General features: G+C 48.0%; 2 protein-coding genes across 2 annotated transcripts in view; one reads left to right on the top strand and one right to left on the bottom strand.

Moving 5' to 3' along the window:
- Positions 1–19434, bottom strand: part of DNAJC17 (DnaJ heat shock protein family (Hsp40) member C17) — a 34424-nt gene extending 14990 nt beyond the window's left edge. The window contains exon 1 of the mRNA XM_070584178.1: positions 19305–19434. Within this exon, the coding sequence (XP_070440279.1) occupies positions 19305–19382 (78 nt within the window). The 5' untranslated portion in view covers positions 19383–19434. The remainder of the gene's footprint in view (positions 1–19304) is intronic.
- Positions 19435–19572: 138 nt separating this feature from the next.
- ZFYVE19 (zinc finger FYVE-type containing 19) lies at positions 19573–26066 on the top strand. Its single transcript, XM_008540630.2, has 11 exons — positions 19573–19810; positions 21077–21198; positions 21365–21418; positions 21800–21918; positions 22018–22163; positions 22537–22645; positions 24119–24328; positions 24777–24856; positions 25176–25274; positions 25409–25536; positions 25621–26066. The coding sequence occupies exons 1-11, from the start codon at positions 19757–19759 to the stop codon at positions 25697–25699; spliced, it is 1200 nt and encodes a 399-aa protein (XP_008538852.2). The 5' UTR covers positions 19573–19756; the 3' UTR covers positions 25700–26066.
- The last annotated feature ends 304 nt before the right edge of the window (positions 26067–26370 follow it).

The raw sequence follows: 26370 nt of genomic DNA, 5'->3' as shown, positions 1-26370 counted from the left end.
TAATAAATGTAAAAATTCAATATATGGTAAAAAGTATTATTAAAATTTATTACACCGAGTGAAAAAAAAGTTCTATCATCATCTCAAATCATATACCAAAATAATTCCAGACAGATCAAAAACTAAATATAAAAAACAAAATTAAAAGAACCTAAAAGAAAGAAAGCATTGGGACCATTAGTCTGCCTTTAGGATGGGAAAGAAATTCCTAAGCATTAAAGCCAGGGAAGAAATCACACACACATGTGCACACATGCAGGCACACATACACAAAATGAATGGATCTACAATGAAAAATTTTAAATTTCTCTAACTCAAAAATAATAGGGCCAGCCTGTGGCATAGCAGTTAAGTTTGTGTGCTCTGCTTCGTCAGCCGCAGGTTCGCAGGTTCGGATCCCCGGTGTGGACCCACATACCGCTCATCAAGCCATGCTGTGGTGGTATCCTACATACAAAAATAGAGGAAGACTGGCACAGACGTTAGCTCAGCAACAATCTTCCTCAAGAAAAAAGAGGAAGATTGGCAACAGATCTTAGCTTAGGGGCAATCTTCCTCATCAAAAAAAAATTGGACAAAATTAAAAGACAGGGAAAATGAAAACTGAGGGAGTTATCTGCATGAAATATAACAGACAACACAATCCTCATTATAAAAAGAACTCATGCCAAAAAAAACAAACTACAAGGAAATACAGAAAGAACATGAAGAGACAATTTATAGAATATAAATGATTAATAACAAGAAAATGTTCAACCTCACACACACAAATTAAGTCCCTTTTCACCTATTGATGGACAACAAGGAAGAACAGGATGGTGTTTAATGTTGGTGGCTTTGTGGTGAATATGACACAATGATTCTGGAAAGCAATCTGGCAGTTCATATCAGGAGGCTTTGAAAAGTGCAGACCCTTTGATCCAGCAAGGCCTCTTGCAAGAGTCTGTTCTACAGCCAGCCCTGATGGCCTAGCAGTTAAAGTTCGGCATGCTCCACTTTGGCGGCCCGGGTTTGGTTCCTGGGCGTGGAACCACACCACTCTCGTCTGTCAGTAGCCATGGTGTGGCGGTGGGTCACATAGAAGAACCAGAAGAATTTACAACTATACACAACTATGTACTGGGGCTTTGAGGGGGAAAAAGAAGAAAAAAGGAGGAAGATTGGCAACGGATGTCAGCTTAGGGCCAATCCTCCTCTATAAAAAAAAGGTCTATTCTAAAGAAATATTTAAAACTTCATACAATATTTATAAATACTGCTGTTTATTTATAGCATTATTTATAATAAGGTCAGTAGCATTTACATTCCAAAAAATAGTAACTAGCACTTATATAGCCAGGTTTTGGGGGTTTTTTGAGGAAGATTAGCCCTGGGCTAACATCTGCTGCCAATGCTCCTCTTTTTTTTTCCTTTTTTTTATTTGCTGAGGAACACTGCCCCTGCAGTAACATCCATGCCCATCTTCCTCTACTTTACATGTGGGACGCCTACCACAGCATGGCTTGCCAAGTGGTGCCATGTTCGCACGTGGGATCTGAACTGGCGAACCCTGGGCTGCCAAAGTGGAACGTGCGCCTCTGGGCCGGCCCCTACCAGCTCTTATATAATGCTCACTGTGTGCTACACTCTGTTTGAAGTGCTTTATATCCAATAACTTATTTAACCCTTAAAACATCCCTATGAGGTAAAAACTATTATCCTCATTTTATAAATGAGGAAACTATGACATAATGAGGGGTTAATTATGATACTGAAACTATATTCAAATAAAAAAACATGCAGGGGCCAGCCTAGTGGCGCAGCGGTTAAGTACACACGTTCCACTTTGGTGGCCCGGGGTTCACTGATTCAGATCCCAGGTGCGGACATGGTACTACTTGGCAAGCCATGCTGTGGCAGACGTCCCACGTATAAAGTGGAGGAAGATGGGCACGGATGTTAGCTCAGGGCCAGTCTTCCTCAGCAAAAAGAGGAGGAATGGCAGCAGATGTTAGCTCAGGGCTAATCTTCCTCAAAAAAAAAAAAAAAATTCCAAAGGCATTTTTCACAGAAATAGAGAAAACAATCCTAAAATTTGCATGGAACCACAAAAAACTCTGAATAGGTAGAGTGATTCTGAGAAAGAGGAACAAAGCTGGAGGCATCACACTTCCTGATTTCAAACTATATTACAAAGCTATCATAATCAAAACAGAATGGTATTAGCACAACAACAGATACACAGATCAATGGAATAGAATAGAGGGGCAAGGAATAAACCCATGCATATATTGTCAATTAATTTACAACAAAGGAGCCAAGAATATACAATGGGGGAAGGACAGTCTCTTCAATAAATGGTGTTAGGGAAATTGGACAGCACTATGCAAAAGAATGGAACTAGGGTTGGCCTCGTGGCAGAGTGGTTAAGTTCCCGTGCTCCGCTTTGGCAGCCCAGGTTTCACTGGTTCGGATTCTGGGCGCGGACATGGCACTGCTCATCAGGCCATGCTGAGGCAGCATCTCACATTGCACAACTAGAAGGACCCACAACTAGAACATACAACTATGTGCTGGGTATATACTGGGGGGCTTTGGGGAGAAGGAGAAGGAAAAATACATATTGGCAACAGACATTACCTCAGGTGCCAATCTTTAAAAAAAAAAAAAAAGAATGAAACTGGACCACTATCTTACACCATACACAACAATTAACACAAAATAGGTTAAAGACTTGAATTTAAGACTTGAAACCTTATAAAACTCCTCGAAGGAGGGGCCGGCCCCATGGTGTAGTTGTTAAGTTCAGTGCGCTCCATATGGTGGCCCAGATTCATGGGTTCAGACTCCAGGCGCAGATCTACACCACTTGTCAGCCATGCTGTGGTGGAGACCCACACATAAAGTGGAGGAGGACTGGCAAAGATGTTAGCTTAGGGTTAATCTTCCTCAGCAAAAAAACCCCAAATTCCTAGAAGGAAATAAAGGTGGTAAGCTCCTTGACATTGGTCTTGGCGATGATTTTTTAGATTTGACACCAAAAACAAAAGCAACAAAAGCAAAAATAAACAAGAGGGACTACATCAAACTAAAAAGCTTCTGCACAGCAAAGAAAACAATCAACAAAATGAAAAGATAACCTACAGAATGGGAGAAAATATTTGCAAATCATATATCTGACAAAGGGTTCATATCCAAAATACATAAAGAACTCACACAACTCAATAGCAAAAAAAAAAAACCCACAACAATTTGATTTAAAAATGGCCAGAGGATCTGAATAGACATTTTTCCAAATAATACATCCAGATGGCCAACAGGTACACGAAAAGATGTTCAACATCACTAATCATCAGGGAAACGCCCATCAAAACCACAATGAGATATATCAGCTCACACCTGTTAGAATGGCTAGCATCAAAAAGACAAGAAATAACGAGTGTTGGCGAGGCTGTGGAGAAAAGGGAACAAACCCTGTGCAGTGTTGGTGAGAATGTAAACTGGTACAGCCACAAAGGAAAACAGTACAGAGGTGGTTGCTCAAAAAATTAAAAATAGAACTACCATATGATCCAGCAATTCCACTTTTGGGTATTTATCAGAAGGAAACGAAAACACTAACTCAAAAGGATGTATGCACCCCCATGTTCACTGCAACGTCATTTACAATAGCAAAGGCATGGAAGCAACCTAAGTGCCCATCGATGGATGAATGGATAAAGAACAGTAGATATACACAAGGAAATATTATCTAGCCATAAAAAAGAAGGAAATTTTGCCATTTGTGACAACATGGATGACCTTGAGGGCATTATGCTGAGTGAAATGAGTCAGACAAAAGCAAATACTGTGTGATTTCACTTATACGTGGAATCTAAACAACCACCACCAAAATTGAACTAACAAATACAGAGAACAGACTGGTGGTTGCCGGTGGCGGGTGGTGAGGAGGGGCAGGGGGATGAAATGGGTGAAGGAGGTCAAGGCACAAATTTCCATGACATATACTTCTAAAATAAGTCAGTCATGGGGATGTAACGTATGCATGGTAACTAGAGGTAATAATAAGTATTGCATATTTGAAAGTTGCTAAGAAAGTAGACCTTAAAAGTTCTTATCACAAGAAAAAAAATTTTGCTACTATGTGTGGTGATGGATGTTAACTAGACTTATTGTGGTGATCATTTTACAATATATATATATTGAATCATTATGTTGTATACGTGAAACTAATATAATAACACATGTCACCTGCATCTCTACAAAAAAAAACAGGGATGTTTAGCCTCTATCTACTATTCTAAGCTAGGAGGAAGCATGGTTCACTGAAAGAAGGTTCTAGATGTGTTTTCAAATTTTGAATTTCCACATGGTGCTAGCATGACCTTGGGCAAATTACTGAATCTCACTCAGCCTTAGGTTCCTCAGTCGCAACGTGAAGGAAGCATCCCCTACACAGAGGCTGCTGTGAGGATTAAAGAAAATAACCCAAGTGAAGTACCTGACAAAAACTAGCACTCGATGTAAGTTCCAAACCCCTCACTGATCCACTCCTGGGAGGGAGGTAAATTGTGACACTAGCCCAGTATGATGCCAACCTGACAGGAACTCCAGGGATGGATGTGGCCCACAGCGGGCCCAGCTCAGCCCAATCTGAATTCTTGCAGTGGCTGGGGCTGGTTTCCAGTCTGCTGGGGAGCAATTCTATAAAGTTCTATCCTTGGTAGCCTCCAGGGGCTCTGAAATACCCTCATTCAAAGTGTCGAGGGCACAGGTAGGTAGCCTGAGACCTTCCAGAGCAGCTGTGAACCAAAACTCAGCCAGCCTAAGAATGCTGGTCAAGTGTGTCCGTCCTGATTAACTAGTTACTACTATCTTTAGCTCCTAAGCCTGCCCCGGGCAGGGCCCATTCCTGGGTTTTAGCCTGGAAGGTCAGTTTTGACTTCGAACCAGTTGGCCTGAAGTTTCGTGTCTTGTGTTACAAACTGGATTCCCAGCTTTGCCCAGCCCTCCTGGAGTGACTGCTGTCTGAAGAATTTCTCATCACGTAAACACAACTCTCCTATGGCAGGCCATTGAAAAGCTTCTGGTGTCAATATCGTTGATTATGAAATAATTCTACCTTATTAGCAGCTCAAGAGGCTGGATTCAAGAAGATGCAACAATAGTTTTCCTAACTATGATAGAGTTAGGAAGAGGAACTCTCAGAAGAACAAAGAAATGGAGGGGCCCTGCGTATAATGATGTGGGATAAAGACAGGACTGCCTAAGCCAGGCATCGGTGTTGGCAGCTCCTCCAAGAAACTGAGTCTCAGGTGCTGGGACCACTTAGGCAGGTGAAGTGCCCACAGCAAGCTGCCAAAGGCTCCTGGATTGTCTTAACACCTGCAGCTTTCCTTCTTGACCTATAGGTTTCCCCTAACGCCCATCTCCTTAGCACTTGGAAACATTCATTTGCATCTCCTGAGACTTCACAGAGAGGAGCTAGGTGACAGCTGAGGGGATTCCCATCCAATGCCCCCAGCCAGGACCATGGTTTTTCAGAAGACCAGGCTGTCTCCAAGGCCCAGCGTCAGCACAACAAAGATCTCAGATCAACAGAAGACCCACGAGGACTTGAAACTCCCGTTTGCAGAAGTGTGGTCTTTCTCCTGACATCTTCCTAAAATGTTACTGCCTCGCTCCCCCGCTTCTCCATCCTAGGACACTGCTTGAGTTCAATCTGTCTTCCAGGTCTCGGGATCATCATCCGGAACATAACCTACTCAACACTACAACACATACAGGTGATACTCAAGGCAAAGAGTCAGGCATTTCCTATGCTTCCTCAGGGAGCGATGATCTTAAATTCTACTTTTTCTGGGCTTTTTCTCTCTTCCCCAGTCAGCCTCTACTAGACAGGACCAGATTCTGGCACTTCCCTAGAGGTGCTTTCTAACCTGCTGTTTCTTTTCTGGTATGGTCTGGAAAAACAGATAAACTGGTTACAATTACACCTTAAATGAGAGCATACAGGTATTATGGGGGTTCCCCTTACAAATACAGGGAATGTGCTTTCAGGGGCAAGGAGTTTTGCTTATCCCCAGGGCCCAGAACAGTACACGAACAGCACCTGGCACTTAGCAGGCACACAATAAATACCTATTGAATGAAAGTGGCAAAGATTCATTCATTCGCAACCAAAACACAGTAGGAAACCTCAACTATGTCAGTTACTTGAGGCCCACTGAGGAGCAGCAGGCAGTGGTGCTGTCTGGATCCTAGGAGACCTTACCACTATTTCACAATTTCCCCTTCTACCTGCTAACACCTCCTCTTGAGAAACCGAGTCTGGTAAAGGGAAGAAATCACTACAGCGGACTGCCAAGAAAACCACCATGAGAACTATATATCATCCCCCCAGAGCCCACATCACAGAGGGGAAGAATGAGTCATGAGCCGCAACCACCCAGCCCTTCCTGGAGGTTCCATAACTGGTTCTGCCGCTCGCAGCAACCTGAGCCCAGAGCAGGGAAGGGGGCTGGAAGCTGGGTTCCCCGCCATCTCACTGGGTGTTGTGCCAGGCACACAGCAGGGCCTCTGACAATCCACCTGCCTCCAGTTTCACCTCTTGAGGGAAATGAACTCATGAGTCACCCAAAAAAGCAAGGTGCTAAAGGGGCCAATAAACATAAAATAGCCCATCATTAACTTAAAAGAACGGTGCCCTACAAAGAAGAGATCATTACTTTTTTAAAAGGCTGTTGTCCTCTCTTAAAATAAAACTTGAGGCCAGGTAAGTAAGTGTTACAAGTAATTAGGCCCAGTTCTCAAAAGCTAGACTCACAGGTCGGACTCGGATACAGACGACACACAGGGAGGCTGCTCTATGTGACAAGAAGCACTAAATGCACCAACCCTCCCAGTCAATCAGCTAGGATGCCATTACCAGGACCGCTTCCAGGAATGGGAACAGTCAGTAATCTCGGCGCAGGCAGTAATTCTCCCCAAGCCTGAGGGAGGCAGACAGCGCCCCATCCCTGCAGGAGCCAGAACACCAGAGGGTATGTGACTGCCCAATGGCACAGCAGGAAGCAAACCACAGAGCTCTGGGCACTTATCCACAACTCCCTCTGCTTCAAAGATTGGTCACTGTCATTCCTTACAGCCTGTGGCCCACAATGCCACAGCAGTACAGAGAAATCCCCAAATGCCTGGTCACTACAGACACCGGGGACTGCTCCTAAGGCTCAGCGCAATCAGGGTGCCTGCAGGTGGTACTGAGATGACTCTGGGAGAACTCCGGCCTCACACCAACATCTCTCCTAGTCTGTTAACCATGCCCATGGTCCAGACTCAGGACAGTGACCTGAGTAGCCTGGACCAACTGGGCCTGCACACAGGGCCTGGCCTACTTCTCCCCAAATGTTGCCCCTATGCACCCTTTGGGATCTGAATCCTCAGCCCATCTCTGAGGTCACTCTTCAGCTCCTCCCATCCCTCAGGCTCTCACCCCCGGGTCCCCTCACCTTTAGGCCTCCCAGCACTCCCTCCTGGGCCTCAACCTCTGCCCTGCCCTCCTTCTCAGCCCACTTCCCCAAACCAGTTGCCCACCTGGAGCTCCGTCTACGTTCCTCCTCCTCCTCAGACACCCCTTTCTCTCAGTCCCTGCCTCCTCCCTCCCACCCTTACCCTAAGCACCCCTATATCAGGCTCCGATGCCAAAATCCTTGCCCGCCTTCCTTCTAGGTTGGAGATTCTCACCCCTCAGATCTGTCAGATACCCTGCGTCTGGCTGCCCCTCACCTCTCCCCACTGCCTGCTGTCACCGTCAATGCCTAGAGACCCGGTTCCCAGCCCCAGAGCCACTCTCTGCCCAGGCTCTGCACTCTCCCAAGGTGCAGAACTCCTTCTCTCTGGGCTCTCCTTACTTCCTACATCTCAGTCATGTCTTTTTTTTCCCTTAATGCACTGATTTCCCTTATAAACAAATTTATGTTAGTAAAAAGAAGTGAATCAATTTAAAAAAAAATAGTAAGTGACTAGTACTCAGGAACAGCAAAAATAAGGAAGGCAGCTATGCAAATGGGGAATATTCTGAGTACTGCCTCGGCTGAAATGGAAACTGCATTTTGGTAGTTTTAACACAAATTGTAACGCTTTTCCTCAAGCTGTCCAGGCCGGCTTCCTACCTGTCAGGTTCACCTGGGTTGGCAGCTTTACTCAATCAAATCTCTGGGTCTGTCGCAGACGGAGCTGCAAGGCTCTCTTGCAGTTGTCCTAATTGCTCCTAAAATGTGGGTCATGGAAAAAATGCTGAAAAAGGAGTAGAAAATTCGGGTTTGTGCAGGCGTTCTGCATTTCCCAGCCACCTTATGCTGGGCAAGTCAATTAAACTCAGTCTCAGTTTTCTCATCTATAAATTGGATCTAATAGTCCTTGCCTACCTCACAGACTTGTTTTGAAGATCACATCAAATGAGATAATTTATGTGAAAGCACTTTGGTGTCATATAAATGTGAGGTATGGTTTTGAATGCTAATGAGTAGCTTACAGCTTACGAACACAAATGAATCATTCCTTCTGACTTAACAGGCAGACAAGTAACTTCAAAAATCCAGAGCTTCAGCCAGACACCCAAACCCAGGAGTGAGTTAACCAGCGGAGAGACACCCAAACCCAGGAGTGAGTTAACCATCGGAGAGACACCGGGAGGACGGGGAGGCCTGGCTCCTGGTCCCACCCGGCGATGGTCAGGCCCTTAGTGAACGAACAACTGTTGGCAAGTGACACCAGGCTCAGTGCCCAACTCGAGGCCTCAGCGCCTGGTCTGGAGGTGAGAGGCTTTGGGAAAGGCTCCTGTTGGAGACTGTGGACTGAGTCAAGCCCACCTCAGATCCTGAAATAGCTCCTAGATGCCCACAGAATCAAGTCCAGCCACTCTGGGGCCTAGAGGCCTGAAGACACCACGTTTCTCAGATTCATCTCCTGCCACATCCTCCACAAGCCCTGGGCAATGCCCCATGCCTTGTCACTCCAGGCACTTTTACTTCTACACCTTCATGCTCAGGCCTTCCCTTCAAGCCTTTCTCTGTCCTCTGTCCTCAAAAACCTACTCTTCTTATATCTCTAAGAAACCATATTGGTGTGTCACACTCAGGAATGTAACAGAGGGCCAGCCCGGTGGCACAGCGGTTAAGTGCGCATGTTCCACTTCTCGGCGGCCCGGGGTTCACTGGTTCGGATCCCGGGTGCAGACATGGCACTGCTTGGCAAAAGCCATGCTGTGGTAGGCATCCCACATATAAAGTAGAGGAAGATAGGCATGGATGTTAGCTCAGGGCCAGTCTTCCTCAGCAAAAAGAGGAGGATTGGCAGTAGTTAGCTCAGGGCTAATCTTCCTCAAAAAAAAAAGAACGTAACAGAAATATGTAGTCTAAATAAAGGTATTAGCTAGCATACAGGTAAAATAGCCCTTTCCTTAAAGCAATAATAAAATATAACCTCCCTTCTCTGAAAATGTCAATAAGTTTCCACGGTAGTTTTTCTGGTAAACAGACTTAAAATTTGAGTCTTGAAAGAGTTTATCAAAATGCACTTTCAAGCACCTGCCTTCACCAAGTAATACCTCCTAAGATAACAGCGAGTTATACCCCTCTAAAGGCTTCCAGTGAAAAGGGAGGCTGCTCTAGACAGGAGAGGGAGAGAAGCATCGGCTGCACAGGGTGGAAAGAATATTAAACGGGGGCTCCAGTCCGGCCCGACACTCACTCACTGGCTGATCTTGGGCAAGTTCCATATCCTCTCTGGACCTCCACCCTCCTGTCTACAAAATGAAGAAAGTCAGTGACCACAAAGATCCCTCCTAATTCTGCTGCAATACAGTCATTTCTTCACTCAAGGCCTTGCACAAAACACCTCCTCAGGGAAGTCTTCCCTGATCCTGCCAATCCTATGAATCATGTCTTCCTCTTCGTCCCTACAGCATTTTCCTTATATACTTTTATTGAACCTCTTTCACTGTACCTAAGAATTCATTGTTTACTACACTGTGTGAGCCGTCAGAAAGCAGAGGCGATATCCTCTTCAGCTCTCAAGTCCCACCAGTCCCACCATGCCCCCCCAGGACCTTGTCCATGGTGATAAACGCCATTCATTCGTAGATTTGAACTAAGCAGTGAACTCTGGTGATCCTCAGTTTTGTTCCATCTGACTCCCCTCCTCCATTCTACCCTGACGGCTGCCTCAGTCGAGAATCGCCAGCGTGGTGTCAGATAAATCAGCACTGGTCTGTCAGGACTGGAATGAGCGAGAAGGGGTCGGGGTCGCGGCAACCACGGACGTGAGCTGTGGGACAGCTGTACTTGACTTGAGCACTTACAGTGTACGGATGATGGAATGACAATGCAACAGCAAGAGATAACTGGCAGTGAGCACACACTCTGCGCCAGGCACAGTGCTAAGAGCTTTACTTGGATCGAGCCCACAACAACACTGGCAAGGAGGGACTGCCAGCATTCCCATTTTGCAGAGAGGGAAGCCAAGGCACACAGAGGTTAAATATTTGCATAAAGGTCACATACTACATAAGTCATGGAGCCAGTATCTAGGCAGTCTGACTCCAAAGTCCACTGTCTTAACTCACAGGTGATGAGTACAAAGGTGATTATAAAGGCACATTTACAATTCCCAGCATTGCTCAGTGCTCTGTATTATGATTTCCATCCATTCTGAACACATGGTAGATGTAACAAGCAACAGTTCCTGGCCTTACTTGTTAAGATTAGTTATAAAAACTATTATTTTCTACACTAAGTTACACCTTCCAGGAAATCATCTGATTAGAAAATGTCAACTTCTAGAATTATCAGCTTTAACATCTGCATTTCAAAACGATGGGCCACAGGAGCACGAGACAGAAAAGCTGGAAACAAACAAAATGGGATGAGCTTACAGGGACGGCTCTCTTCACTTTTGTATCTCTAGCACCAGGCTCTGAGGCTGGCACACGGTAGGCACTTAATAAGTCTATAGAATCAAATGCTGTTTGTGGGAAATGTTTCTCCCTTCCTCTAAAACACACATGGAGAAAGGGAAAGGAAACCACCAAGAAGCAGGGAGAACACTGTAAAGTTTGGCTGAATAAAAGCCCAGTGTGGGGGCTGGCCTCATGGCTGAGTAGTTAAGTTCGCGCACTCCACTGCAGGTGGCCCAGGGTTTCATTGGTTCGAATCCTGGGCACGGACATGGCACTGCTCATCAAACCACGCTGAGGCGGCATCCCACATGCCACAACTAGAAGGACCCACAACGAAGAATACACAACTATGTACCGGGGAGCTTTGGGGAGAAAAAGGAAAAAATAAAATCTTTAAAAAAAAAAAAAAATCCCAGGAGGACTGATGGGGCTGGAGTACAGTGAACATGGGGAGAATGGTAGGGAAAGTGCAAGAGAGGTAATGCGGGCCCCATGGGCCAGGAAAAGCCTTTGGGTTTCATTCTAAGACTGATGAGAAGCCACTGGGGAGGTGGGAGCAGAGATGACACAATCCGATTTACAGTCTAAAGGCTTAGTTTGGCTGCTGAGTGAAGAGGGAGCAAGAACAGAACCAGGAAAAGGATTAGAAGGGCACTGCAGTCACCTAGGTAATTCCAGAGATTACCTCATAATCTCTTGAGGATTTGCAAATGGCATTAATCCACAACCTACTCTTCATCTTGGTAGGCCCTGGGGCCCTGCCCTGTCCCATGAGTGTGTGTGTGTGTGTATGTGTGCATGCACACGTGCAGAAGCATGTGCACACAACACATAAGAATCCAGGGCTCACTGCTTCAGGTTCTAGCAGGGGACTGGATTCCCGGGGCATGATACTCTCCCCAGGAGCACTTCCATACCAAACCCAGGTCCTCAATTTAAGGCTTTTACAAAAAATGACACCTTGCCCCACCTGTCTCCTAGAGCTGGATGGGGAACAAAAATGTCTACCTTTGGGAATTGCTGACTCTCCAAATTCCCATGAATGGTGGTGTTTAGCCCATTTCTGGGCCCCTCAGGTTTGTTGTGAAGAGGGGAAAACATGTGCAGCTCCACATACAGAAGGTGGAGTTGGACTTGCGCCTAACTCTAGCAGGCGCAGGCAGACTTCTTCTGAAAAGGGCCAGACAGTAAAAATTGTAGCGGGTCACATATGGTCTTTGCCACGCATGCTTCTTTCTGTTTTGTTTTGGTTTGGTTGGTTGTTTTTATTGTAAAATATATGTAACATAAAACATACATAACATAAAATCTACCGTTTTAACTATTTTTAAGTATACATTCTGTGGCATTAGGTACATTCATATTATTGTACCACCATTAATTACCACCATTAATCTCCAGAACTTTTTTATCTTGTAAAACTGAAACTCTGTATCAATTAAATACCAACTCCTCATTCCATTCCCACCCTCTAGCCCCTGGCAACCCCCATTCCACTTTCTGTCTCTATGAATCTGACTACTTTAGGAACCTCATACAAGAGGAATCATACAATGTTTGCCCTTTTGTGACTAGTTTATTTCACTCAGTATAATGTCTTCAAGTTTCATCCACGTTGTAACTTGTCAGAATCTCCTTCCTTTTTAAGGCTGAATAATATACCATTGTGTATGGGGCTGGCCCGGTGGAGCAGCAGTTAAGTTCGCACATTCTGCTTCTCGGCAGCACGGGGTTCGCCGGTTAGGATCCCGGGTGTGGACATAGCACCGCTTGGCACGCCATGCTGTGGTAGGCATCCCACATATAAAGTAGACGAAGATGGGCATGGATGTTAGTTCAGGGCCAGGCTTCCTCAACAAAAAAGAGGAGGATTGGCAGCAGTTAGCTCAGGGCTAATCTTCCTCAAAAAGGAAAAAAAAATTCCACTGTATGTATAGACCATATTTCGCTTATTCATTCAGCTGCGGACGGCCACTTCGGTTGTTCCCACCTTTTGCCTATTGCAAATAAGGCTACTATGAACAAAGATGTACAAATGTCTGTTTGAGTCCCCACTTTCACTTCTTTTGGGTATATACCCAGAAGCAAAATTGCTGAATCATACGGTAATTCTATGTTTAATTTCTTGAGGAATCACCATACGTTTTCCATAGCAGCTGCACCACTAGTAATGCACAAGGGTTCCCATTTCTCCACATCCTCGCTAACAGTTGTTACTTTCTGGGGTTTTCTTTTCTTTTTTTTTTTTCTTTTTTGTTTTCTAAAGATTTTTTATTTTTTCCTTTTTTATTCCTCCCCTAAGCCCCCCCATACATAGTTGTATATTCTTCATTGTGGGTCCTTCTAGTTGTGGCATGTGGGAGGCTGCCTCAGCATGGTTTGATGAGCAGTGCCATGTCCGCGCCCAGGATTCGAACCGACGAAACAATTGGCCGCCTGCAGCGGAGCGCGCGAACTTAACCACTCGGCCACGGCGCCAGCCTGGGGTTTTCTTTTAATAGTCATCCTAGTGGGTGTGAAGTGGTATCTCACTGTGGATTTGATTTGCATTTCCCTAATGACTAGTGGTATTGAGCATTTTTTCACGTACTTACTGGCCATTTATATATCTTCTTTGGAGAAATGTCAATTCAAGTCCTTTGCTGATTTTAAAGTCAAGTTGTTTGGTTTTTGTTGTTGAGTTGTAGTTGTTGTTTTACAATCCTTTAAACATGCAATAACCATTCTTAGCTCCTGGGCCATTAAAAAAACAGGTCATGGGCCATTTGACCTCTGAAGCTTGCCCAACTTCCTCATTTTACCTTTGAGGAAAATCAGACCCTGGGTGAGGCAGTGACTGCCCCAGGTCTCCTGATTCTCAAGTCAAGTTGTTCCGGAGGTCTCTGTAGCCACTGCTTCACTCATTCAGCAAATATTTATGAGGGCCCACTCTGTGCCAGTTACCCTGGAAGGGGCTGTACCGAAGTGAACTGATCAGATCTGTTCCTCAGAGCTCCCAGATCTGCTCCCCTTACAGCAGAGAGCAAGCCATGAGACAAATAACCACCCAAATGAATACGTAACCGCAAACCAAAATAAGTGCTGGGAAGAGAACCATCTGCCATGAAAGAGAATAGTAGGCCAGGCCTCTCTGAGGAAGTGGGACTTAAGCTGAGTTCTGAAGGAAAAGGAAAAGTAATCCAGATTAACAGGAGGGGAGGAAGAACATTCTTGGCAGACGAAAAAGCATGAATGAAGGGGTAAGAATTCTACTTAGTATCTTATTAAAAGCGCAATAGGGTTTAAGGGAGTACCAAGATCATTCCATTTTCTGTGAGGAGAACAGATTGGAGGAAAGCAACAGATCGGAATAGAAGGGACTGGAAGCAGGAAGACCAGTTGGCAGGATACTCTAATTGTTCAGATGGAGGTTGATGGGGGCTTGGGCTGGAGTGGTGGTGGTGGAGAAGGAGATAAGTAAACAGGTTCGAAAATTATTAGGGAGGTTGACTCATTAGGACCTGGTGAGAGACTAGATGGCGGGAGTGAGAGGATAGGGAGGTATCAAGAATGACTCCAGACTTACACAAATGAACAATAAAAAAGCAAACAACCTGATCAAAAACTGAGCAGAGGAGATGAACAGACATTTTTCCAAAGAAGATATACAGATGGCCAATAAACACATGAAAAGACGTTCAACATCACTAATCATCAGGGAAATGCAAATCAAAACTACACTAAGATACCACCTTATGCCTGTTAAAATGGCTATAATCACTAAGACAAAAAATAACAAATGTTGGAGAGGGTGTGGAGAGAAGGGAACCCTCATCCACTGCTGGTGGGAACGCAAACTCGTGCAGCCACTATGGAAAACAGTATGGAGACCCCTCAAAAAAACTAAAAATAGAACTACCATATCACCCAGCTATCCCACCACTGGGAATCCACCCAAACAACTTGAAATCAACAATCCAAAGTAACATATGCACCCTTATGTTCATTGCAGCACTATTCACAATAGCCAAGACATGGAAGCAACCCAAGTGCCCATCAACTGATGACTGGATAAAGAAGATGTGGTGTGTATATATATATATATATATATATATATATATATATAAATATATATATATATATATATATACACATACAATGGAATACTACTCAGTCAGGAAAAAAGACAAATTCATCCTGTGGGGACCTGGAAATAGCCACCCCAAGATATGTCTCTTTGGCATGAGGATTATTTGAGGCTGATTGCTTTTGATAAATTGGGACAGGGAAGGAGGCTCTGAGGAGTGGAACTTGCTTGCCCTTTGTTAGGAGACATTTACATTGTAAAGGAACTCTCCATCTGTAAAGGTGCCTCCCTCTCTGTACCAGGAAGAAGAAAGGAGATGACCTTGTCTCTAGAAACTGTTAATCATTGGGGAAGGCAAGGACTTAAATCTGCATTTGTTTATTGTGCTTGTCTGGTAACCCCCTGTAACTGACTTCCCTCCCCCTCCCAACATTGGCATTTCTTTCAGGATTAAGCATCTTTCCTTAGGCTAGGAACTGATTGCTGCGCTCATCTGTGACCACCCAGTTCGAGACAATAGACTTGCCTCCTGCTACGCCCACTGAGATAGCAGACCCACTATCTGCTGTGTCCATCAAGCGCTGTGCAATCTTGTGACTATTGTGGGAGGGACATTTCAATCCTATGTGAAACACCCTGTTTGGGGGTATATAACCACTCTGTGCACCCCACTTCTTTGGTGCCCTTTCTTCCTTCAGGAAGAAAGGCCCCAGGCCATGGTTCCTCATAAAGCTTTGTTTAATTTTCTCTTGCTGTTTTGTCTCATGTGAATTTAATTCATTCTCTGGCCAGACGAACCCACTTTGGATAGAGGAAAAGTCTTCCTCCCCTACGATCCCATTTGCAATAACATGGAAGGACCTAGAGGGAATTATGCTAAGCAAAATAAGCCAGTCGGAGAAAGACAAACACCAGATGATTTCACTCACATGTGGAATATAAACAAGTACTGGGACAAAGAAAACAGTTCAGTGGTTATCGGGGGAAGGGGGGTGGGGGGGACACTGGGGGTGAAGGGGAGCACTTATGTGATGACAGTCAAAAAATAATGTACAACTGAAATCTCACATTGATGTAAACTATGATGAACTCAATAAAAAAAAAAAAAAAATGACTCCAGATTCCCAGCTCGAGTAGATGGATAGTGGTGCCATTTACTAAGACAGAGAAGTCCAAAGAAGGAGGAGGTCTGGAGAGAGAAGTTCAAGAGTTTGATTCTGGATGTCATAAGATTGAGACCCCTGTGAAGCATCCAAATGGTGAGATCAAATAGGCAGATGGATATATAGATTTGGGATTCAGAGAAGTGGTCTGAACGAAAGTTAAGTCTGATGTTGGTGCCCAGCACTACCACAGAGGTGAACGGTGCTGGACAGAGTGACACAGGGGAAGGAGCACTGACCTGGGCTGGACATCAGGGGATCTGGGTTCTAGTCCCAATTCTATCACTAATCACTCTCTCTGAGTTTCAGTTTTACCATCAATAACACAGGAGGTTGGCCTAGATGAGAATATCTTTAACTTTTTTTGAATAAGAAGTACCTCCTCTCCTCAAAAATGAATATACAAAAACTATTACACATGATTTCAGGGGTTTATTCATTGATGTGGGGTCAGTGAGCCGAAAGTCGAAAGAAAGATTTCTTGGACTCTCAAGATCTGGGAGTAGTGCTCTTTTATTTAGAGAATAGTGTGGAATAGCATGGGGACAGGACCCATGGGCAGTCAGAGCTGCTGCGTGGGGACAGCACCCACGGGCAGGAGGAGCTGCGGCTGCCACCACTGCTGCTGCTGCAAACACGGGTGGAGAGTAAGGCTAAATTTAAGGCATAGGTAGGTGAGCCATCTCTTTACAAGACAAAGGAAAGAATATGTAAAAAGAGTTGTTAAAATGCTATCAGTGCCGGTAGGTTCTGGTTATCAAACCAGTAGGTTCTGGTTATCAAACCAGATTAAGTAAATGGCAGAAGCCACGCTTAAATATTACCTTCAGCTAAAGACAAAGGAGGATGTTGGGGGAGGGGGGGTCAGTTACATGAGGTTGCCAGACAGTAAACAACTTAAGTTCTTGCCTTCCCCATGAAGAGTTTCCAGAGATAAGGCCATCCCCAACAGATGGAGATTTCCTTTACAAATGCAAACATCTCTCCAAGGGCAAGCAAATCCCAGTCCTCGGAGCCTGCTTCTCATCTGCAGTTTTAAAAGTAACCAGCCTAAAATAATCCTCATCACTTGTCACCTTTCTTTGGACCCCAAATTAAGAACTCCTAGACTATACGAGCAGACAACCAAAGTTTAGGAGGCCTTCCTTGTATATACTTTATTAGACCTCCAGGTGCCCCCACAGACTACAACAAGGCCCTAACCTACTTTCCAAGGTTTACGTTCTTTCACTCCTTCTTGGCCTATGCTCCAGACAAACTGTACTGTACCCACCCTCCCCTTTCTCAGAATACACTTCCTCCATCTCCACACATCCAAACTCTGCACGTTCTTCAAGGTTTCAAATGCCTTCTCTGTTTCCCCTGCCCCTTCTCCCAGACTAGAAGAAACCTCAGCCTACTCTGAACATCCACAGCACTCTGTCGGTATCCCTTTTTAAGGAACTGACACGTTCTCCCTTGTATTATAGTTGTGCCTCCCCTAGTAAAAGGCAGGAGCAGCACTTGTTACCCTTTACAAAGAGCCTCCTCACACATCCCTTATCTCATCTGAATGAAAACTGGATCCCAACCACACTGCCCTGCTTAGACCTTGGTTTCTTGCCTAGACAACAGCCCCACCTGATCCCCTAGTGGTAGTGCCTCTGTCCACCCTCCATTCGTGTCCATTCTGCATACTGATGTTGAATATTTTCTCTAAAATCTGATTATGTCACTTCTCTGATTAATATATACATCAATGGTTCACAACTGCCTTTCTCAAGAGTTCTCAACTTCAGGGTTTCAACACATGTCCAAAGTAATTTCTATTAAGGAAGTACTAATTAAACAATTGACAAATGTAGAGCACTTAGAATAGTGCCCAGCACATATAGGTGTTAGGCATTATTAATACTGAAATCTTAAGACTTCTAATACAGGTGTAGCAGATGCTTTTGGTCTTCTGTACGCATGCCCATGGCCCATTTCTTTTTTTTTTTTAAGAGGAGCTCTGAGTTTTTTTCTTCTTCTCCTCCCCAAAACCCCCCAATACATAGTTGTATATTCTAGTTGTGGGTCCCTCTAGTTGTAGCATGTGGGACGCCACCTCAACATGGCTTGATGAGCGCTGCTAGGTCTGCACCCAGGGTCCGAACTGGAGAAAGCTTGGGCCACCCAAGCGGAGTGGGAGCTTAACCACTCGGCCACCGGGTCGGCCCAGCCTATGGCCCATTTCTCACCGCAGCTGCAGCTGCAGAGGACAGCTCTGAGCAGGCTGAAAGCATTCCTCCTCAAGGGCCCTATGGGTCTCCCTGCTTTTCTGCCCCAGACCTGCTGCTTCTCACAAGCTCACTCAACTCATGAGCAGAGCAGCGTGGAAGTACAGGGACATTCGCAGGCATTAATTTTCATCTGATGAATTTACCTGCCCCCCCTTCCTTCACTGCTACAACTACACTACGATCCAGAAGAAGATAAGCAAAATCTTCATTACAGCTTGATCCGTGTCCTGCTCCCTGGCACATTTATCAACACCTTCCTGTGGAACTCCAGGTGTCCGCCTTACCCTTCTGATCCTCCTGTTTTCGGCCCACTAGCACATGTTGAGAGGGCAACACCTGAGCATTAGTTACTTGAAAAGAGTCAATGGGCTGGGGTGGGAAAAAAACAGACGGCAGAGTCATAGGTAACAGTGCCAAGGAGGAGATGAAAAGGGAGTGGAGGGACCCTGAGACCTGGCCTTTCTTCCGCCCTAGGCTCTAAGCGGAGTTAAATCAGCCTGCAGGAGGGTCTGAACGAAGCACCTCCAGCCACAGTCAAGACAGAAGCGGAATCAGAGGCTGCCACTGCGCAGGCGCAGGGAGGAGGCTAGCCTTCCCTCCCAGGCTCACCCCGCGGCCTCTCCTAGACAAGAGCCACAGAGAGAGCACTGTTTCCCGCGCGAGGAGCCTCGTTCCTGTGCCACCCTCTTCCTCGTAAGGCCCTCAGACCATCCAGAAAAGGACTGCGAGCCAACCTTCTCTGGCCATCACGCCACCCCTCGCTCCCCGCCCAGGGCCCGGCCGAACCTGGAAGGCGGGTGCCAGCCATGGGCGAGGCGCCTAGGCAGAAGGGGCCGCCAGGCCGCTCGGAATCGTCCTTCCTCGCCAATCATTCTCACCTCTTTGTCCGCCGCCTTCTCCTCGATACCTAGCAGAGCGTACAGGTCCATCTGTAAGAGCTCCTTGGCCACCGCCATGGTTTCCACCCTAGCTGGATTCGTACTACAACTCCCAAGAGTCTAAGCGTGCGTGGGGATTCCCGGGGACCGTCGGCCCCGTGTTGGCTAAGTGGCGCTTAGCCCCCTGGGAAATGTGTTCTGGATCAGGCTTGACTGCCTCTGAGGGAAGCGGGTAGTCGTAAATGAACTACGACTCCCAGCAGCCCCCACGCCCGGGCTGCTGCTCTCCAGCTGGGGTGGCGAGTCGCCATTCCCCGGCCGGAGGCCGTGGCTGGCGCGCGCGAGTGGGCGTGGGGGGCGGGGGCGGGGCTCCGTGAAGGTCCAGGGGGCCCCGGACCTGGCGGGCGGAGTTTCAACTCTGCAGACCCTGCCGCGCCGCGCCGGGACCCAGGATGGAGAGTAGGTGCTACGGCTGCGCTGTCAAGTTCACCCTCTTCAAGAAGGAGGCGAGTCTTCTCTCCTCGGGGGCTAAAGGGCTAGGGAGGACGCGAAGTGGAGGGAAAAGCGTAGGACTTGCAGTCCGTAGACTTGGTTTTACGCCCCTTTCCAGCTGCGTGCTTTTGATGAAGTCTCTGAGCCTCAGTTTCCATTTCTGTAAAATGGGGCTAACATTCCCTCGGTTCAGGGGTTGGTGTGAGGATCCAGTGAGGTGCTGGAGGTAAAAGTTCCTTATAATGTAAAGTGCGCTCCTGTTGTTTTTGCAAAACTGGCTTTTCTGTCTGCCAAGTGAAGAATCCGGCTGCTTCCTTCCCTCCACCCTGCTGCTTCCCAGCCCCATCTTAGTTAATACCCTGGGACCACGCTCCATCTCGCCTTACCCGTACTCTCTGCTCTGAAACCTTCCCCATCACGCCGGCTGCCCTTCCCAGGTTTCTTGAGTTAGGTTACCGGCTGCCTTCCTCCTGCCCTCAGGGCACCGTGGCAAAGTCTCTTTTGTCCTCAGCACAGACCCGCTAAGTCTCCTCCGCTGGTAGACTGCTGGCTTCCTCTGCCTCAGTCGTGACCAGGAGATAGGAACCAGGTGGGGAGGCAGATCCGTGTAGCACTCAGAAACCTGGGTTTTGGAGGGAGGGTGGTCAGGGTTCACATTTGAGCTCTGCTGTCTTATTTACGGGATGACCTTGTTTTGGGCAGGTCATATAACCTCTCTGACTCCCTCTGAAATAGGAATAATAATGGTGGTCATCAGGATTAAGTAAAATGCTGTGTATAATTGTGAGCATTAAGTCAGATGATGAATATTAAGTACTGAGCTTAGTGCCTGGCACACACTAAGTGCTAAATAAATGGAGGCTATTGTTACCATCCTGTCCATCCTGAGCCAAGCCTCCCTCCATCTCTGCTAGAGCAGAGAAGGCCTGGGCTCTGCACTCTCTCCAATTCTCCTTTGTTGAAGGGTCAGTGACCTGAAGCATAGGCCTTTCCAGTTTGTCTTCTACACCCCAGGGTCAAGGAATTGAAGACAGGATAAAAAGCCTGGGAATTTTGCATGAAGCTTTACTTGATTTGAATCAAGTAAGACTGGAGATTGAGAAATTGCTTTACCCTCCAATGCTGTCTCTCTCTAGGCCTTGGGGGCCCCACTCCTCATCCTCTTCCCAGCAGCTGTTCGCACCTTCAGCGTCTTCTTCCTGTGTGTACTTGAAGGGTACCAGGGAGGAGCCTGCAGGGGTGGGTGAGAGGTGGATTCCCCTCCTTCATGTTTCTTGTAGTATGGCTGTAAGAACTGTGGCCGGGCCTTCTGTTCCGGCTGCCTGAGCTTCAGTGCAGCGGTGCCTCGGGCTGGAAACACCCAGCAGAAAGTCTGCAAGCAGTGCCATGAGGTCCTGACCAGGTGAGAAGCCAACGTGGGCAAAGATTCAGCCAAGCATGGCAGCAGGCACCTGGCCAGCCTTTACAGCCTTGTGCTCTGTGGCTAGAGGGCAGCCCAGGAAGTGTTTGGGGTTGGGGACACTGGCTGGCAGATGGCAGGACTTCTGAACCAGATTTCTTCTCTATAGAGGATCTTCTCCTGTCAGTACCTCCAAATGGTCACCACCTCAGAACTATAAGAAGTAAGTGCTGAAGGGACAGAGACAAATGGAGATGGGGAAAGGACAAGGAAGCCATAGGGTAGCACTCTCTTCCTAACCCCTAGATCAAGTGGGCACAGAGTCAGGAGAATGTCTACCTCTCAGGCTCCTGAATCCCGCTTGGACTCAGAAAGCAGCTCATCAGCCCTCTCCCCAGAAAGGGTTCTTGGTAGACCCTGCCCTCTCAGCTTGGTAGACCTTGACCTGGTCAGCTGCGTTGGGCTCCAGGGCGACATGAGTGAAGACTACAGAAGACTGTCCATTGGAGGCCTCCCTAGATGCCTAGAATTCTTTGAATGGGAGTGAGTGAGTGGTCATCCCTCCCTTCTGCCTTCTTCAAGAGCCTCTATCTCATCTTGCCAGGCGTGTGGCAGCCTTGGAAGCCAAGCAGAAGTCCCACACTCCACGGAGTCAGGTACTGAGCCAGCAAGACCAAGTCATTGCTGAGCGCCTAGCACGGCTCCGCCAGGAGAACAAGCCCAGTGAGTGGCGGCAAGCAGGGTGGCCTGAAGGACACCATCCAGGGCTCCAGGGACTGGGAGTTCTCTGGATCTTACAAGGTTCCCCCATGCCAATTGCAGAGTCAGTGCCCTCACAGGCGGAGATAGAAGCCAGGCTAGCTGCACTGAGGGATGAACCCCAGGGTTCCATACCTTCCACCAAGGAGATGGAGACACGGCTTGCTGCGTTGCAGGGCAGAGTTCCACCTTCTCACACCCCCCAGCTGGTGAGTTCTATGGCTTGGGAGGGAAGGGGGTCCTAGAACGAGGAACCAGAAGAAGCCCAGATACACCTATGCTTATGTACTTGGCAAGAGCTGGCAAACCCTCCCCCCTCTGCACCCTGCTCCTGATCCTCAGGCCTGCTGCCAGGCCAGGGAACCAGGGTCAAGCAGCAGGATTGGGTCGGGCAGGAAAGAGTGGCCCCTCAGTCCTGTTGGGGACTGCTAGTTCTACTCAGTTATGTGGGCCCTGGATTAGTCCCCTTTCTCTGAGCTTTGAGATGTCCACAACATCCACCCCTGACCTAGACTGCTCTGGGCCTTACAGTGTGGCTTCCGCCCTCTCCTGCTCCCCACTGAGGTTTTCTGCTCTGAACAGGCACATCAACCACCAGACACCAGGACCCAGGCCCAGCAGGCACAGGATCTGCTGACACAGCTGGCAGCTGAGGTGGCTATTGATGAGAGCTGGGAACGAGGAGGCCCAGGTAACCCCTCCACCTGGCTTGCCCAGGGACCTGCCCCACCTCTTTCCCCAGGTAGGAGAGGCTTTGCCGCACCCTCTCTGGGAGGTGAATATAAATCAGAGAACAATCAACATTATAAGAGCTACCATTTATTGAGTATTTACTTCAACGGGAGTCAGTGTAAGCCTGGTGGATAAGTGTGTGGGCCTTAGAATCAGACAGTGATTCCCGGTTCTACCACTTACTAGCTGGGTGACCCTGGGCAACATCCTTGACCTATCTAAGTCTCACTTTCCTCCTCTGTACAATGGAGATATGTGTGGTAACACCCACCTCCTGGGAAAGTCGTGAGGAGCAAATGAGATAATCCAATAAGTGCTTGGGACCCTGCCTGGCTCATAGGACGTGCTCAGTGAATGTTCTCTGCATTGATCATGATGAGGGGGAGGAGGCTATTTAAAGTTAATTAAAATTACATAAAATTTAAAATTCAGCTCCTCAGGGTTACCAGCCACATTTCAAGTGCTCAGTAGCCACATGTGGCTCATGGCTACCATCTTCGAGAGCACAGATATAGACCATGATATGGAATGTTTCCATCATCATAAAAAATTCTATCAGGCAGTGCTGTTCAAAGGCTTCAGAGCAGTGGTTCTCAAGCAGGGATGATTTTCCCTCCAGGGCCCATTTGGCAATATCTGGGGACTTTGTTGTCACTACTCAGATGGTACCACTGGCATCTAGTGAGCAGCAGCCAGGGATGCTGCTAAACATCATACAATGTACAAGACAGCCCCACGACAAAGAATTATCCTGTCCAAGCTGTCAGTGGAATCAAGATTGAGAAACCCTGCTTTAGAGACACGATCTCATTCAATATCCTTAGTAATGCTGTGAGGTGCATACTGTTATTATCCATATTTAATAAAATGATGAAACTGAGGCCCGGTGAGCTCAAGGAACTTGGCCGAGGTCACACAGCTATTAAGTGGCAGATCTTGGACTTCATCCCAAAGCTGTCTGATTTCAAATCTCTTGCTCTGAAACCATTTCAGAGCCACATCCACTCTGGTAAAATTCTTTCCGTCGGTGACATACAAGACCTGAGTTTCCCTCCTGTCCTCTCTGTGCTGCTCCCTGGAAGTGCTTCCAACCTGTAAGGCAGAGGCTGGCTGAACCTTGGCCTCCCCAAACCCTGATCCTTTTGGGCGGTGATTCTCCTACCATGGGGTGCCCACCCTAAGGGTAGCATGTTACAGTATCAGGTGGGTGGGGATGGATATGGTTGAAGAAAACAAGTCTAAGATTACTAGCTTTTTACATTTGGAAAAATGGGGGAAATACTCATTTTACTTGTAATATAAACCACAGGAGCTAGTGCTGAACAAAAAGCTGGTCATCTATGGTTTTTTTAAAAAGTTGAGAAATGGGCTCAGTGGCTTCTGATGAGTAGCTAGAATGTCTTTGCCTCCCTGACTGCATTGCTCCTTCCAGCTGCCTCTGTCCAGAACGACCTCAACCAGGGTGGCCCAGGGGGCCAGAGCACTGATTCCAAGGGGCAGGCCACCTGGTCTCTGGAGGAGGAGAAGAGCAGGCTGCTGGCTGAGGCAGCAGTCGAGCTGCGGCAGGAGAACACGAGGCAGGAGCGGATCCTGGCTCTTGCCAAGCGCCTGGCCGTGCTGCGGGGAGAGGACCCCGATAGAGGTAGAGGCTGGGGAGCAGCCACTCACTCACATCCATTGGGCAGGCCCCCCGCTCCCACCCCCAGGCCAAGCTCTGCAAAATGGCTGCACTCTGTGCCAGGCTGAGTCAGGTGCCGGAGTCCCCATGCCCAGGGGTCCAACAAGCTCTGCCCAGAGTCATGAGGAAGGTACTGGGGCAAAACAGTGGATGAGGAGTAAGTGGCAGTCATCAGGGGACAGGGGACCCTCAGTCCCTTCAGGTGCAGAGCCTTCTGTTCCTGCTCCCCAGCCCTGCAGAATGGGATAGGGAGGGGCAGGGTCTGATCAGAGTGGCTGCAGAGCTGCTCAGCTCTGGAACAAGTGCCACTGGGAACCCAACCAGCTCTGGGGCAAGAGTATAGCCAAAAGCCACTCAGGTGAACTCTCTCAGCCTCACTCCTCCTCCCCTGCTCCCATCTCCCCGGTCTAAGTGACCCTTCAAGACTATCGCCTCCCAGACAGTGATGACGACGAGGATGAGGAGACAGCCATCCAGAGAGTCCTGCAGCAGGTGAGGCCCGTCTCAGCCACCCGGCCATCCCGTGTCCTGCCCTCCTCGCTGCCCCACCTCCCACCTGGCCCCATTCATCTTGCCTCCGCTCTGAGGCTGGATGGTCAGTCGCTGTGCAGCTCCTGTTCTAGCTGGGGCCCTACTGTCCCTGTGACCCAGACCTGCCCCTTGGCCCATTGAGATGGGGTGTCAGCACCCACAGGCAACAGATAAAGGAAGAGGGGTTGAGAAGCTAAGGCTACAGAGCACATAAATACAGGGGGTGGGGTCGCTGGGCCTGGGCCTGGAGCAGTGCTGTACCTCTTTGCTCTGTCCACAGCTCACTGAAGAAGCTGCCCTGGATGAGGCAAGTGGCTTTAACATTCCCGTGGAGCCAGCTCCCCGACCCCGGACCCAATCCCACAGGGCAGAGCCTGAGGTGAGAAAAGCCCCAGACACAGACCCCAGGCTGCCACCACAGCCTGCCTCCCTGCCTGGCCGGCTGCTCCTGCAGCAGCCCTCCCATACCTCATCGGGTATCTTACTGTCCCCATTCCTTTCTGGTCCCTGAAGGCCCAGGCCATGGCCCCCAGGCCTGAGGCTGAGGAAGAGGAGCTCCCCTGGTGCTGCATCTGCAATGAGGATGCCACCCTGCGTTGTGCTGGCTGTGACGGAGACCTCTACTGTGCCCGCTGCTTCCGGTAGGTACAGGTAGAATGTTCTGTGAGACTGGGAGGATTTGAGGGCTGCCTGTGATTCCTGACCTGTATCTGTTTGTTCTGCAGGGAAGGCCATGATGCCTTTGATCTTAAAGAGCACCAGACATCTCCCTATCACCCCCCGTATGCAGGCCGAGGGCACTGAGGAGACCCTGGTCCTCCTGGGAAGGTGATCCTACAGGCTGTTGCACAGGCTGGGGCGCCCACTCTGGGCCCAGCTTCAGGGCATCTGACGGGAGAGCATGTCAGGCTAGACTGCCCACGGATGCATCCTTTCCGGAATCTCAGTGTCCCCCCTGGAAAGAGGAAAGAGTCTCCATTCGAGATAACTGGAGGAGCCAGAGGGAAGGCAGAAGTCAGGAGCCCTCCAGCAGCAAAGCCTGGACTGGGAGTGAGAGGCATGATGGGGAAAGACCAGACTGAATCTAAAGATGAGCCTTGAAACCTGCTCAAGGGCCCAGGGCCCTCCCCTGGCACTTAGTGGATCTAATAAAGTATGTTGATTCCTTGGACCCAGCATCTCTTAATTCTAAAATCCTGTAGGCCCTGGACCTGGGCCCTTGGAGAGGTGGCAAGAGTAGAGTAGGCTATAAGTCCAGGCCTGTGGGGTGAGGAAAAAGGTTGAGCCATCCTGCAAGCTTCTCCAGGCAGGAACAGTCCCCCCTGCCCTGGTGGCCGTGTACACAGTAGGCATGAACTGAACTGTGCTTCCTGCTCTGCGCAGCCCAGCTTAGCCCCCAGGCCCCACCATCTTGGATTTCTCAGCCTCTTTAGTACTGAAACACTGCATGCACAAACGATGAATGTGTGCCCTGC

The sequence above is a fragment of the Equus przewalskii genome, chromosome 1 (assembly GCF_037783145.1).
Source record: "Equus przewalskii isolate Varuska chromosome 1, EquPr2, whole genome shotgun sequence".
In the NCBI taxonomy this organism is placed as follows: domain Eukaryota; kingdom Metazoa; phylum Chordata; class Mammalia; order Perissodactyla; family Equidae; genus Equus; species Equus przewalskii.
Note: the sequence above shows the minus strand (reverse complement) of the source record. Positions and strands in the feature narration are given on the sequence as shown.